Source organism: Thalia democratica, chromosome 4 (assembly GCF_965202585.1).
Source record: "Thalia democratica chromosome 4, ktThaDemo2.hap1.1, whole genome shotgun sequence".
NCBI classification, from domain to species: Eukaryota; Metazoa; Chordata; class Thaliacea; order Salpida; family Salpidae; genus Thalia; species Thalia democratica.
Genome location: NC_139168.1, coordinates 35,542,100 through 35,558,225, shown reverse-complemented (window position 1 = coordinate 35,558,225; position 16,126 = coordinate 35,542,100). Strand labels below are relative to the sequence as shown.

General features: G+C 24.4%; 1 protein-coding gene across 2 annotated transcripts; it reads right to left on the bottom strand.

The window, feature by feature from the left end:
- Positions 1–5,928: 5,928 nt before the first annotated feature.
- Positions 5,929–13,357, bottom strand: LOC145834440 (ferroptosis suppressor protein 1-like). 2 transcript variants are annotated; one of them, XM_082941870.1, is made up of 9 exons: positions 13,253–13,357; positions 11,925–12,068; positions 11,219–11,348; positions 10,697–10,915; positions 9,003–9,111; positions 8,609–8,761; positions 7,946–8,046; positions 7,284–7,383; positions 5,929–6,902 (listed from the first exon to the last, which is right to left on the bottom strand). In XM_082941870.1, exons 1-9 carry the CDS (start codon positions 13,333–13,335, stop codon positions 6,745–6,747), a joined length of 1,197 nt encoding a protein of 398 aa, XP_082797996.1. In that variant the 5' UTR covers positions 13,336–13,357; the 3' UTR covers positions 5,929–6,744. The 2 variants fall into 2 exon arrangements, with proteins under 2 accessions (XP_082797996.1, XP_082797997.1); XM_082941871.1 differs by lacking the exon at positions 13,253–13,357 and adding an exon at positions 12,512–12,625.
- Between the last annotated feature and the right edge of the window lie 2,769 nt (positions 13,358–16,126).

The following is a 16,126-nucleotide window of genomic DNA, read 5'->3' as shown; positions in this document are numbered from 1 at the left end:
ATTATTTAAATGTTTAAGTAAAATTTCTGAAGTTTTCTAAATAACTTCTGATTAGTTTTAACTAATAACAAAAGTATTAATTATTGCACTACAATATGTTTATTTAATTATAACTTTTTCTAACAAGTTTTAAATTTTAAAAAATACTAATAAAAATGTTATGTATGTTGTATATACAGACGTTAAAAAAATAATTTAAAATGTTGTTCGATTAAATTAAGAATAGAATTAATTTTTTAAGAAGTTCATTAAAAGTTTCCTTTTTTAAACATAAACTTGCTGTCAGAAGTGAAATTTAAGTTATAAATTTTAACTTATTGCTAAAACAAAATAAAGGGGATTTTATTTGTAAAAAGCACTAAACGTGTGAATTTTTTTTAAATATTTGTACCTGTTGAAGTGCTATGTATTTTTACTTTAATTTAGTTTATATGAATATAGTATACTTATTAATGTTTCAATAAATTCTAAGAATAAAAAGATGTTTGTTGAATTTAAAATTTATCAGACAATATATTTATTAAACTTTGTTTTTATTAAACCGCACAACCTATAGATTTTTTAAATTAAAAACTTTCGTGTTTAGGTGTTTTAATAAACTTTTATTAAGTTAAGTTTTCTTACTACCCCGTAAATAGGTAGTAATTTATTTTAATAAAGAAAAATTTATATTTAAAAAAATACCTAAACGATATTAGTTAAAAATTTTACTAATACTTATAACTAATATTTAAAGTGTTTTTAATCAATACATATTTCTTTAATACTTTATAGAATATAAATTCTTCTATTTGAATACGATTTAAATTGTAACTGAAGATCCCTTTAAGGGTGAAACTTAGTTTTACAAATAAAATTTTGATTAATTAATGTTGTATATTTGTCTCCTTATTTTCAAATAAGTTGAGAACTATTTTTGTTCAATTTAGAACCTCAAATATAAATTTGATACTTTATAGTTGAAATAAGTTAAAAAATTGATAATCATATATTTTACTTTTACATAAAGTCTTTTTTTTAAACTGGTTTAAAGTTATATTATTAATAAGTACAAGTTAAGTTTACAAATAAAATTATCTTTATAACAAACTCAAGGTTTTAGTTTTATAAATAATTGAAGAAGATTTTTGTTCAAAATTCTGCACATTTAAATGCTTATAACACAAACTGACGAAATGCTACTTAAAACCAGTTTAAAGTTGCTGTTATAATATGTTATACTAAATGAATAAACCAAAAAAATTTTAGCGGTTGTCAACTTATGCCCTCAATATGGTCTTTTTTTTAAACAGTAGCTATTTTTATTTATAATTAAACAATATATGCCCTCAATATGATTTTTTTTTTAAACACTAACTATTTTTATGTAAAATATGTAAATATGAAATTCTTTTGTTTCAAAATCTTTTTTATTATCTAAGGTGGAAAAAAGTCTCCTCAGACTACAAAAGTGTCAAAATTTCAAAGAATTTCAAACAGAGTTTTCTGATACCGGAAAAGCAATAGTTGACTTGGCATGCGAAAGTAGAAGTACACAACAAAGTTCTCAAGTAATGTTTACTGAAAAATTTTGTTTTGAGAATTTTTTCAATTAATTAAGTATACTACACATAAATAGCTAAGTTTATCTATTAAAAATAAGATTGATTAAGTCACACTAATATTACTTTTTTTTAATTAGAAAGCTTATTTTTAAACAATTTATTTTTTAAAAAATATTGTTTTTAATTTTAGACTTAAATGTTCTATAGTAAAATAAAACCTATCGTTTCTAAATTTTAGTTAAGTAAACCAATGTGAAAATCAAAACAGTTTAGTATTACTAATTTGTAAATGAATATTTTATAGAAACCCTTATCATCACCTAGGAGCAACTTTATAGCCACTGATGCTGAAATCGCCATCAAATTTGGGTTAGAAATCAAATCTTTGTCCAACAAATGCTGCAGAAACGTCGATAACTGCAACAAATTATCAAACTTTTCAAAACAAGATCATCTTGTACTGGGAATAAAAAAAGTAATTTGCACTTTTTTCTTAAAGCACACACCTTTTAAACTTTAGTTAATTTTTAGTCAGTTAGGTTTCCACTTGTCAATTAAATTCGTTTACAGATCTCAGTTCAAGCTTGGAAGACATACCTGTTCACCAGAGCTGAGCCTCCTCTTCTGACATCCACAGATCTCTTCAGGAGCGTTTATGAAAGCTCACTAACAGCTACGAGTTGCGCAGACTTGATGAATAATCTCAAACAAAAAGTACTTTATTTAATTAAAAAACGCTGTAACAAGCAATCATATATTTACATTAAAAACCTAGCCACTTATTTTTTTTATTAAAAAAGTTTAATATTCCTACATGAGTTACTAAATAAGTTATTGTAGTTCATGTGCTAATTGCGTAAGTTTAATAAAATAGATGTGTTACTTTTTTTGTAAAAGAGCTACACTATAACAGGAGCCAAAGTAACATAAAATAAATTTTACACTATAGCTAAAGGTTATAAGTAAATCGAACTATCCAATCAATTGGCTTATGTTTAATAAAAAGTTTTGCCTACAAAACCAATGTTTGCTATAAAACCAGAATTAGTTTTGATCGATTCAATTGGTAGAAGATTCAAAGGTAGATGCGATTAAAAAATATGTAGCTTTGAAAAAATGAAAAGAAAACAAAAATCTAAGTTTCTACATTGACAATATAGCTGTAAAAATCTTTATTTCTATGCAATATACAAAATCTTGCAAATATATAAAAAAATAATATTTTAAAATGTATTTGATTAAAAATTTAAAGAATTAAATAATTAGTAACTATTTATGAGTTCATAATGGTTTTTTATCTAATACTTTTAAATATTGTAAGTTAATTGTTTTAAATTGTAATACAATGATTTTCTTGTGTATATGTTTACAGTTACACTTTGTATCTAAATAGCCTAGTATCGATATATAAATGTTTAACAAAATAATAATTCTATTAAAAGTGATAAACAATTATAATTTATAATCATCAGTAACATTTTACGCATATCTTTGATTTTTCAGTTTCTACAATTTTATTCTAATCATCTTTCTTTCTAATCCTACTTAATTAAACTTTGTTATTACTGTTTTTAAATAGAATAATGATTTTCGTAAATAAAGAAGGGTTTAAAACTTAACTACATAAATTTATATCAACTTAATTTATACTGAGAATTAACTTAAAACTAAAAATTATAATTAAGTACTTCCTGTTTTACAATAAAAAATATATTTAACTTTTTAACAACCGTTTATTTTTGACAACAAAAGATAAAAAAAATTCTAAAATATTTATTACATAAATGCATTTTGAAAGAAAAGTCATTGTTTTCCCAAAATTAAAAATACGCTTCTTAAAACCATGTTTAACACTTTTTTTTTTTTCGTAATACAATGTTAACAGCTTCTTATTACAAATACTTTTATGTTAACTTGTCTTGCAGCTTTAAACAAAAGTCCATTTTTTACAGAAGGACAGTCTTGACTCAAGCCTTGAAACAACAGCCACCAAACTCAGATCGGTTTCTATTAACTTGATGAGGCTGATGCGATCAGACGCTTTGGGGAGAGAAGCTGTTTTCCAGAAAGTTCTGTCGTCTCTTGAGGGAATTTGCTCAATTCTCGAACTTATTAACGATTTTCTATTACTGATAAAAATAAACCACAAGTAGTTTTGCTTGCTACTCATAGCTTTAAACCTTGTCTTGATTTTTATGATGTTCAATATCGAACGATAACTTTTTTATGTTTGAGCAAACTTAATTTGAATTTTTTTAGTTTTTCAAATGTTTTAGACATTGAATTTTCTCGTTCACTTTAGTTTAATTTGTATTTTCGATTAAACTAGTATTTCGAAATTAAAGTATGTATATAATTTTTCTGAACTAAAGTGTTTTAAAGCTAAATAAACAATACTACTTTTTTGAAACTTTTTTTTAACGTTATAGTAAACTAATGTTAGTTTTATTTTCACCAAAATGTGCATTTTATTGTTTCACGGATTTCAAAATAAGAACATTTATATCGACTTGTACAATGTTTTATCGTAAGTACTATAGACAAAACTTAGAAATTTAAATAGTTAGGATAGAAGTTAAACAATTGTTCTACTAAACGTAATAATATATGTATGTATATCGAAAAGCACTATCATTTTGTCTCATAAATAAATTTTTGTACTTTCAATAATTGAACAATGTGTGTTTTATTTATTGAAAATAGTAAATTTATTTGTGTAACTTACTATAAATGAATACTAATTTAAAGTTTTCTAAATGCTCAGGCTTTAATAATGTATAAATTTAAAACTATCCTAGTTAATGTAATATGTAATAAAAAAATGAGTTAAAATAGATTTCGAAAATAACAGTAATATTTGAATAAGTTTTTTTTAAATAAAACAGTGTTAGTAGCTAAAGCTAAAACTTGTTTTTTAACTAATTTAAAGTAAAAATTAATTTATTTAAAGTTAAATAAGTAAAGTTATACTGTTAATATTTTTGCTTAATTACAGGTTGTAACGTTTTTCTTCTTTCTTTTGTTATACTTAAGATGAACAAAATACCTTTTTATACCAACCAAACTTTTTATTTGATCGTTTAAGAACATAATAACTTTGAAAAATAGTAGTTGAAAGTAGTAGGTGTATTTTCTTAAAAATATGATTAACAAAAATTTATGAGATACAACTAGAGTGTTATAATTGATTGTATAATACAAGGTTGCCACAAAACTAGAAATTTGACAATTTAGGCTAGAAAAAAAATTAAATTTGAGAAATTTTGAACAAAAATCACTGATAAACCTAGGGTTTAAAACAATTTTTACATGTTAAGTAGTAAATTTTGATTTGACACGAAAAATCTATTATACAGAATTTAAAAAAAATTTTCATCATCGAGAATTTATTTTTAATAAAAAACACATTTAAAGTAGCTTTACAGTCTTTTTTCAATATTGGGTTACTATTTAACACTGTTTTCTACTTTAAACTAAAAATAGACCCAAAAGCATGTACTTTCAAAAACCTGGAAGAAATTTCTCAAAAACCAGTGGCAACCGTCATAATATCTAATGTTCATAAACTGTACATGGTGGAACTGTGCTACTAGTTTAACACAGAGAAACATACGTCAGTTCAATAAGTTAACTGTTTCAAAAATTTCCTTGTTAAGTTCAACGGAATTTTTTTCGTTTGAATCTCTACCAAGAAAAATTATTAGCAAATATAATTCTTTGAACATTATTAAATGCATGTACATTACTTTAATGTTCTAAAAAAAATAAAAATGTAAAAGTTTAATATTACTTACATAAGCATTTTTTTATCAATAAACATTTTGGATCTTGACTGATACTTTTCTTATAGAAGTTTAAAGTATTTCTATAATACGTCTAGTTTCTTTGACCGTTTTTGAATTTTATAATCATAAACTTTATGCTTCTATTTTCAAAATTGAAAAAGATATTTAAACTTTTTTTTTATATTTAGATCTCGTTGTTTATCAATTCTTATTAAAAAGATATACAGATATTTTAATGTATATACTATAATGAAGTTTACAAAGTATTTGTTACTACTATTAAGGCAAAAAAAGTATTTTTTAGAAGTGGCACTACTTTGAAATCATTACAAAAATAAGAATTAAAACTAACAATGTATGTATTTTGAGTACTGACTGACAGTAATTGTTTTAGTCTATTGTAAAATTAAATTTAATAATTTTATTTTTTAACTTTTTAATCTATATAACTTGATTAGTAACACTTTCGTTTATAAACAAAACAATAAAAAGACTAGAAGTTTAATTTTGAATAGAACAAAAAAAAACAAATACTTAAACTTCTAATCCTTATGTTTATCTGTTAACTAAATTATGAATAGTACAACAGTATATTTGACCTCTGATAGATTAAATTTACTGAACATGCTTACATAACCAGTTCCTTTTAAGTAAGCTATAAATACAATTGTAAAATAATTTCTAGTTATGTCATAAAAATTGTCAAGGTTTAAAACAGATAAGATAATATACCAAAACAGTTTTTTTACGCCTCCTAACATACAAATTCTGGCAAACTAAAACCTTATGTACTGAATTTTTTCATATAATCTGTATGTATTAGTTAGCTAGTTGTTGTTTCTTTTATCTTATTCTTTAGTATGAATAATAAAAAACAACATTTATAGATTTAATTTTACTAATCTTAAAACTAATTTGAACGTATTTTCTTAATATTAAAAACATGTTTATAACGTATAAAGGCTTTTTTTTTTAAATAAAACCATAAAACTTGTGCTGTGTAACAAGTATACCGTTTTTCTTTGGGTAGACTTAAAAGTTGTAAGATATTAACAAGAATTCACGAAAAAACGACTATTAATGCATTGTTAAATAACGACAATAAATAATACAATTACTAAAGCTATTTTAACAACTTTTTTTTTTGTCTTAAAATTTCAACATACATAACTAATTAACTCTTATATACAAAAGCCATTGTGTTTTAACTATAAGCAATTGATAGGCGTACAGAAAACATACTTATTACTACTTGATACAAAAGCTTTTTGAAATATTATCTCAACATCAATTAAGGTAGTCAATATTTACATGGAATGTTTTTTTAAATAAAATTGAATTTGAAATAAAAAGTTTAAAGATATAAATCCTTACGTTATTTGCATCAGATAAGTAAATTAAAAATATCCCTAAAGTTAATTTTTGGGTTGTGTTTGGCTCATATCCTTCCACATCTTTGACACAAAAACGTCCTCAGCTTTTATTTTTCTCGCCAAGAAGTCGCCCATGACCATTTTGCCGTTCTGGCAAACTCCGCCATCACGGCCAATTGGAACCACCATCCTAAATGTGTCTGTGGAAAACACTTAAATTGAGATTATAGCTTTTTGTAGTTTCAAAACGTTTTGTACACAAGTTTTTTCTGTAAAAGAAATTTTAAATACGCTTTATTTAAAAACATTTTATTTAGATTGCATTTTTGTTAATTTGTTGTTTTATTGCTTATAAATATTTTATAACTTTTAAACAAATCTAGTAATATTTTCCAAGATTGAACTGAAAATATTTTTAGTTGTTTAACATTTTTAATTAACAAAACACCAATAACTCATTCGTTTTATAAAAATAAAAAATTAACAAGACTTTTTTTATTAAGTAAAATAATATGCTTAAAGCTTCAACTTATTATTACTTTTTTTTAATAAAACTAAAGTTAAAAGATAATAGCTTGAACCTTTTTTGTAGGGGTCTAAACTTTCTTTCCTTCCTATATGAACCAGATTTTGAAAAGTTTTATCACTCTGCATTTGAGCTTCTAGTGCCAGTTTTGTTACCTTTAATGAAGTATTTTAACTTTTGTTTTTGTTCATTTAGATCAGGGGTCGGCAAACTGCGGCCCTAAAAGTCAAAATTTGCGGCCCGCGAGCTCCTTTTCAACCAAAAGTATAGGTCTTAAAAACAATAGATATTAAAGATTTTGTAATAAAAACTTACAGTTAGGCTCTTAATTCAATTAACACTTTTTATTAGTGCTCTAAAATTGTTTAATTTATCATATTTTTAATCTAAAATGATATTTTTCTACGGATTACTAGAACTTTTTTAAATAAATGCGGCCCTCAAAGGTTTTTTTCTAAGTAGTGCGGCCCGCGAGCAATTTTTTCTAGGAGTATTGGCCCGCGAGTTACATAACAATACCGATCCCTGATTTATATATTTATACCTTGAATAATTTATTATAGAAGCTACTTTAAACATTGCTATTTATACTTTATACGATTAAAAATAACCAGTCTAATGTAACCAAAATTAAGTTGTAAAAGACTGTTTTTACTTTAAAACTTTTGTTTTAAAACTTTTAGGATAACAAAATACAACTAAGAAAAATTTACTAACATCGAAGTTGTTGCAATCACCAATTGCAAAAATGTCATTGTAACCTTCAACTTGAAGAAATTCATTTACTTTTAATTGACCGCATTTATTCATTGACTCACCTGTGTTTTAAAAAAGAAACTTATATGCAATTTTTTGTTGAATAGTTAATCAACTTGAAAAAAAATCATACTTAAAAATATTTTACACAATACAACACAACATATAGCAATCCACTATAGAAAAAGTTTGTTTACATACGGACAAAAGTAAATGTGAATAGCAAACAGCTCAGTTATAATAAATTCAAACCGCATGGAAGAAACCAGGCTAGTTTTTATAAGTTATTTCGAAAGAGCAAAAATTCAATGGTGCGTTAAAATATGCGTTATCTCAATATTGAAATGTAACAGACTATTAAGTAAAATATCAATCAATCATTCATGTTTCAACGAAACTGTATAGTTTGAAATAAGTTTTAAAAAAACTTAAGGCGTAATGGCTTTTAATGTCAAGTAATATTAAACATTAAACGTTAATTTTTAACTTTTTAAAAAATAGCTAAAGTTTACAAAAAACAGAACTTTAACTTTTTTTTGGAATTTTTTAAATTTTATATAATTAAACTAAATTTGTTATCGTAAAAGTAAATACAAAAGTAAAGAAGTAATAACAAGTTTAAACTTAATGAATTTGAATACGCTGAAGTGTTAGTAGAAGAACCAAAGCAAGGAATAACTAGATCCGCTTTTAACACTTTTCCACTTGAAGTTTCAACTTGTATGTTACTTTTAGTTTTGTTAAGTTCTATATCACACATGTTGGTAACTTTTTCACCTAGAGATAAAAAAATTATTTATTTCCCTTCTAAATAAATTACAAACTTTTTCTAATCGCCTCTAAATTTTTTTCAATTTAAACTGCTTCTTATTATTTTTATTACGAAGGATTTAAGAAATAAAACAAAAGTTTAAAGAATTCGAATACATTATACTTCAAAGTTATTAAAGTTTTGAATTAATATTTCTCAAGATAACTATTTTAATTCTAAGCAGCTTTTTTATATTTTTATTATTACCAAACAATACATCAATTTTCTTTTCTTTCAGTTTTTCCATAATGTTAGCTCGCGCCTTTTCTTCTAACGTTGAATTCACAATGTCTTTACCTCCATGTAGAATAGTAATCTATGATATTATTCTAAATTTAAGAATTTTGCAAACAATATCAGGTTTTGTCAAAATAAACTCAAGTTTTACTTTATACAAGCTAACTGTAGCAATTATAATTAACAATCTTGAAACTGAAGCTAAGATAAAATAATAGATAGTATAATTTAATCTAATAACCCTTGAACAAAAAACTAACTGTTTTAAATATACTTTTGTTAAAGATTTTAATTCAAATGTATTCAAATAACTTTTAATTTTAATATTTATATTTCATTTATGTAATGTTTAGTTTCAAATAATAAGCTGTACTATATTTACGTTAGTAAATAAAGCTCTACACTTTAAAAACAAAATAGAACAAAGTATTTATTAGATAAAACAGACGTGTTTCAAAAACGAGTGTGAAGTTAGCTTGAATAAATTATTTTTAAATGTCCAAACTTTAGATCAAATTATTTTCCTTATCTTAATAGCTAAATAAAAATTTTTATTTTTATTTTAGAGAGCAGTCCTTTGTCTTAAATATTTGAAAAAAATCCATTCGATTGGGGCTTGACTTTTAGTGTGGGGCCCCTTAGAAAAAAAGAGTTTTTTTAATCAATTTTTACTTAGCTCGAATTTAAAAAAAAATCCTTTTTTCTTTTAATATTCATATTTATTAGCAAATAAATTTTTTTTTAACACTTTGTTTTTCCAACTGTAAATATTTTGTTCTATTTAGCCTTATTCTAGAATTCCTAATTCTGGCTATTCGAGCTAAGTAAAAATCGATAACAAAACTCATACTTCGTACTGTTTGGCCTTATTCCGGAATTAGGAATTCTAGAATAAGGCTAAATAGTACAAAATATTAACAGTTGGAAAAAAATAAGTGTAAAAAAAATTTAGTTGCTAATAAATATGAATATTAAAAGAAAAAAAAATATTTTTTTTTTTTTTTAAATTTGAGCTAAGTAAAAATTGATAAAAAAGCTCTTATTTTCTAAGGGTTTGGACAATTTTAAAAAAAATTATTCAAGCTAACTTCACACTCGTGTTTCAAAATTGATGCTTTATGCACATATTCTTCATTTAATTAAGGTTTTTGGCGCGAAAATTTATTTAAATATTTATAAAAGTAGTTTAAAGTGCCTTAAGGCAGACAAAAAAGTTATTTGTAACCACTATAATATTTTTAAATTATGTAAGTAGTTAATGCTAAATGTTAATCATAAGTGTTAAGTTTTGTCATTATCAACTATCTAAAGTATATGTCTAAGAGTTTATTGTTCCTACTTGGTTTGACTTCAACGTTTTATTACAACTTTCGTTTTATAAATTTAACTACAAAATAAACAATAAAATAAGTATTAAATAATAAGCTGAAAGTTTCTATAAACAGACATTTTTACAGCAAATTAGTTTCGTACTAATATCTAACTCTACTTTTACTTGCTGCTATTTAAAAAACAAACAAATCTAGAAATTTCGGTTCAGAGTACACACATTCATTTTCATTGAAGTAAAAATTAAATGGTTCACTTCTTTGAATAGATTTCAGTTTATTTTCCTAGTACTAAAATCTTAAGCAATAAACAATGTTGAGTTTCAGTTCAAAAACCTTCTTATCAGGAAACGAGTCGCGTATTTCCCCACTCATTTCAACGCCGACCGCTCCTCCTCCGACGATCACAATTTCTTCCGCTTTCTGCACCTCGCACGTGAAATCTTTGTACAGCTGAGCCAGCTTGGAGGAAGAGCACTCGAGCGAGTCGCACTTGCCCGGAAACGGTCCTCCGGAACCAGTGGCGATGACTAGCTCGGTGTAGGGTACGCATTCCTGGAAAAAGTTTTGCTTGTCAGAAACCGCTTGTTTGCTCGGTATTTTTCTTAGCAAATTAAAAAAAAATAAAGCCTGATTCTGCTTAAATTATATAATGTTTTATTGAGAGAACTTTTTGTATGAAAACATTTTAAACCAATGATAAGTTAAATATTGAGACAAAAACCTAATATTTTATGATAAATAACGTAAGTTGTTAAAAAAGAATAGTCACAATTAAAAAGATTAATTTAATCACTTCAACAATAAGTACGTTTTGAAAATACCAGATTTACTGATGTTAACTCTTTTTTTACTAACATCATTACTTAGTATAACGTTTTTGTTAAGCACATCAATACTTTTAACAGCAGCTTGTTTGAAGTTTTCTCCAAAAGTTGGTTTGTATGGTATAAAAGTTTTGCTATAAAATCCAGGAACTGTTGCAGCTCTGTGCATAAAAATAAATTTTATGTTTATATTTGTATCAGCTATAAATATATTTTTTGTAAAATTTTTATTACGATGTTTAATAGGTGTTTTTTTGTGATCTAACTTTATTTTTTATATTTTTTTTTTCATAGTTAATCCTTATTTTAAGTTTTAACTACTTAACTTAAAACTTCTGGAATTATGTAGCATTTTTAGCTTGCTAAAGTGTCTCTCAAACTAATTATTACTTAACTTTTAATATTTTGACTTATACATTTTTTTTAAATATACAAATACTTAACTTACTTTATTCATAGTTGATAAAAATAAAAGCAACTGAAATAAGTTAAAAATTATATACAAGTTGATTTTAAGTTTTTACAATGTGTAGAACCTTTTTGCTTTTATACTGCGTTTTTATTTAAGAAAAGTCCTATTTAAAAACGTTTAAGTAAACAAAACATTTTGTAGCGTTTTACTTGAATATATACAAACTTGTATTGTTAATAGACCAAAAGTCAACATATACCAATTATATTAGTTTAGATTTTTTAAAAACTTTAAAATTTCAGTTCTGATATACAAAAGTGTTTACCTAAGAGCAGCCATGTTATGATGAAACGAGTCTTTTGGGTCAATTAAAGTGAAGCTTCCCTTTCCCTTCAAGTTGTTGGCAAGTTTTATTCCTCCGTAACCGCCACCTACTATCACCACATGCTGATTGTCATCGAGTGTTTTACTATAAAAAAAATTGCTTAAATAAATTAGTATTTTTACAATTGGATGGTTTTTTTCAATTTTAAAACTTTAATGTTAGTTAAGTTTTCTACCCAAAAACTAAATAACATACTTCAAAATTTTTTTTTTTCTATGTATTATCTAGCTCTATTAAAAATGATAACATATTATTAAATAAATAAAAAAGTGTACTTATAAGTTTAGTATTGAAAATTTTTAAAATAATTCTAAAAATTATTTTTGTTAATCAAACAAATAAAAAAATACTTGTAGGATTTTAAGTACTTTTTTGCAGTTTATAAAAACTGTAACAAAACCATAAGTGAAGTCTCAAATGTTTCTAAATAACTTTAAGAACTATAAAGCTAAATAAAATTACTATTGCTTTTAATATTTCCTTAAATTTTTGTAGTAATTTGTAGGTAGTACAAAAGTAAAATACACCTTTCATTAATGTAGTGTTTTATTCCTGCATATACTACACCTCCAGCTAAAGCTGTTAAAACATACTTTGACATTTTTAATTGAGTTGTTTACTTAAATTTAACTGTCGATTACTGAAATAACAGTTATTTGTTTCAACAACCTTTGTATACTGTTTCTTATTTAACAATGCAGTAATTTTTTTAAATCAGACTGTTATTAACTTTAAAGAACAAAAGTATGTAATAAATAAATATTTAACTAAAAAAAGCAATTTAAAGTTTATTAGACCGTCGCTTGTTCTATAAAAATGCTACTAATCATGTTTATTTTTATCCGTTTATTTAATACCAAACCAAAATTTGGTACGGTAACTCTTTTTAACTATCTACTTTTTTAGTTTAAATTTTCTTTACTTAGTGATAATATATTATACTTTGAAAATTCAAAGATAGTTTGGTAAAAACTAACAACAAATACTTTGTAGTTTATTTGATTTTAGAGATGTTTAAAAGTTTAATGTTTAACATTTTTTTAAAGTTTAATAACTGACACCACTTGTATGTTGTTTTAAGATATCAAAGTGAACTTATATTGGTGTACCTACGCTAAAAGCTATGTCTATGAATTATTTTAAAGTTCAACTATTAATATAGTTGATTTAAAAGGTTTTTACATTTAGTTTTAAATTTTTTATTATTTTTTAATTTTGCCTTAGTACTTTTTGATAACATTTAGTTTTTATAATAAAGTATTACTAACTTATATTCTAAAAAGCCAAATATTTCTCGTTTTAGACTTATTTGAAAGTAATTCTTTTCAACTTTTTTCAAAAGTTTTGTCATGTTATTTGTTCTGACTTATATTTCTCTATAAATAACTTTTATTGAATGTTTAAAAAAACAATTAAATCGTCATAAAATGGAATTTCTAGTTATCTAAAATAGTTGTAACAGTTTTCTATTTAAACAACTTAACAGATAAATTATTTTTTGCTATCAGCTTAAATTAATATATTTAATACAACAATTTCAATTTAGAATATTCAAAACTCGGTATATTCATCACTAAACAACGCTTTTATTAAAAGCATGTAAGCTAAATTTCTTAATATGCTTCACGTTTAAGGCTTGGTTAATAAATGCTACGAAATCAATCGACTGTAAAAATTCAAAAGGATTGCAGCAACTACACAATTTGTCTTTTGCCTCCTTTGCAAACTATTTTACTTGTGGCTTAATTTTTTTTATCGAAGTGTGAATAGCAAGTTTGTAGGACTTTTATATATGTGAATTGAGTTACAAAAACTACTTTAAATAATCCTGTGTTTTCTACAGAAAATAAATGTTTTTAATAGTTGTTCCTACTTATTTTATGCATTACATCTTATTAAATAATTCATCCTTTTTTGACTTAAATTCCTATTTTGAATTATTTTCTAGTTTGTTATAGCTTTTTGTTTTTTATTGAACTTCAATCGAGAACATTAAAAGATAACTTTAATTAAAAGTTTATAAAACAAGTATACGTTATTTTCCAAATGTTAACTTTAAGTAGATAGAATAAAAATATAAAATTTTGCAAATATACAGGTGCACGATTTTTCAAACTCCGACAATTCAAACTATAAAATTTCTATGTTATTGGAATTTTTTTTAAAGATTTCTTTAAGTTTAAAATAATAGTTCTAATAAATAGACCTTTTTCTGCATTTTTTGAAGTTATTTTTTAGTTATGCCCCTCAAAATACTTAGTAAGAACATTATACGTAATAGTCAATTTAATTCAAAGATAAGAAAAGGGTCAGAAGTGCTACGAGTACCGCACGCTTTATAGTTTTACGCATTCTAATACTAGTAGGAGTGTCTAATTAAAACCACAAAGCAAAGGAGTGAAAACAAATCTCAAATATTAGATTACAAGTGGTCATTTCGTAGAAACCTAAGTTGAACATTATTGCACTGACCTTAATAAAAGTAATTTTTATAACATATTTTATTTAAAATGTGGATAAAAGTATGTTTACATCAAAATACTAAGCGTCTATGAAGTATAGTTTTAAGTTTTCTGTACGTATGAATCAGTAAAAACGTTTTATTTATTTTAATTAATGTTTTTTATGTGTTAGTGTAGATATGCTAAATGAGGATTAACACTCAGTTAAATTCTTTGTCAAACACAACTAAAATAACATTTTGTTATATTTCTCTAAAATTATGTATTTTTCTATACAAATTGAAATGTTTACTAAACGAAACACTTCTTTCTAAAAATTTTTGTTTTAAGAACTAAAACAGCTTTTTTTTAATGGTTTTTTAACAATTTTTTTTTTTTCAAAAGCCAAAAACTTATACTTTAAACCAGCGATTCTTAACCTGGGGTAAATTTACCCCTGGGGTAAATTCCATAGTTTAGGGGGTAAACTTTCTTTATTACAAGTTATGTAAACTAATGTTAATTATTTTTTACTTATTTATAGGTTAGTGTTATTTGTAATCTTTTTTAAGTTGAATAGACTCTATAAATTTTACAAACTTTTTACATTTCTTAAGCTTAAAATTTAAAAAATATTATTTTTTTCCTACAATTAGTCACTATTTTGTATATTAGATAATTAATTTCCAAAAAAGGGTAAAAAATAAAAGTTTAAGAACCGCTGCTTTAAACGAATCTTTGTAAGCGTTTTAACTAATGATCTACCAGATCCTATGTAGTTTTCAAAGTTTTCCTGTAAAATCTAATGTAAGTTCAAAAACTGCTCTCAGATATGCCTAATAGCTTTTTTCAAGCGCCCATGAAGACCAACTGCTCTAAAATTTTCCAAGCCATACAAAAACAACTGCAAGGATCTGAAACCAGGTAAATACAATGATTTATCGAATTCATAACATTACGGTCCTGATAATTTTTCTAAACTGGGAATCCTGGTCTAAAAGGGCGTTATCCGGTAGATCACTGGTATTTACGTAAATTTCGTGTTTTTAAAGACTTTGAATTAAGGTAGACAACTTCAAAACAAAAATTGCACCAATTATTTTTCATAAATGTTCTTATTTAACAATAACGGGTCTAGGTTCATAAACTTAGTAAATATTTTAAAACATGTATAAAACTTTATTTTAAATCATACTTATGTAAAAAAAATAGATTAGAAGAGACAGCTAGCTTACTTAATTGTCATTTTTTAACAAAAATAACCAGAATTTGTTTACATGTTTAAAAAAAGAAACCTTAACAAAAGTTAAAATATTGTTTTTAATTTTTGAAACTAATATCTAATAGTATAAATTATTTTCGTTTTAAAAAATATAAAGTTTAAAATTCCAACTGATATATACACAGGGTTGACTCAGATCAAGCTGAAAAAATTCCTGACTTTTCTAAACTCAAATCTTAATTAAAACCGATTCAAAAATACATAACTAAAGACTTAAAATTGTATTAAGTTTTCAATCTTATTTTTATATAGAACAACAGTTCTATTTCTGTATTCAATCATTGCACCATTTGAACTATCTGTGTATTATCGATGTATTTGCAATAAATATCTCTATTAGCAAAATTCAGTTTTTACTGACGGTAAACTTTATTATTAAGAGCATACTTCAGAATTGCCAAGTGTTTTCGGAAAATTTC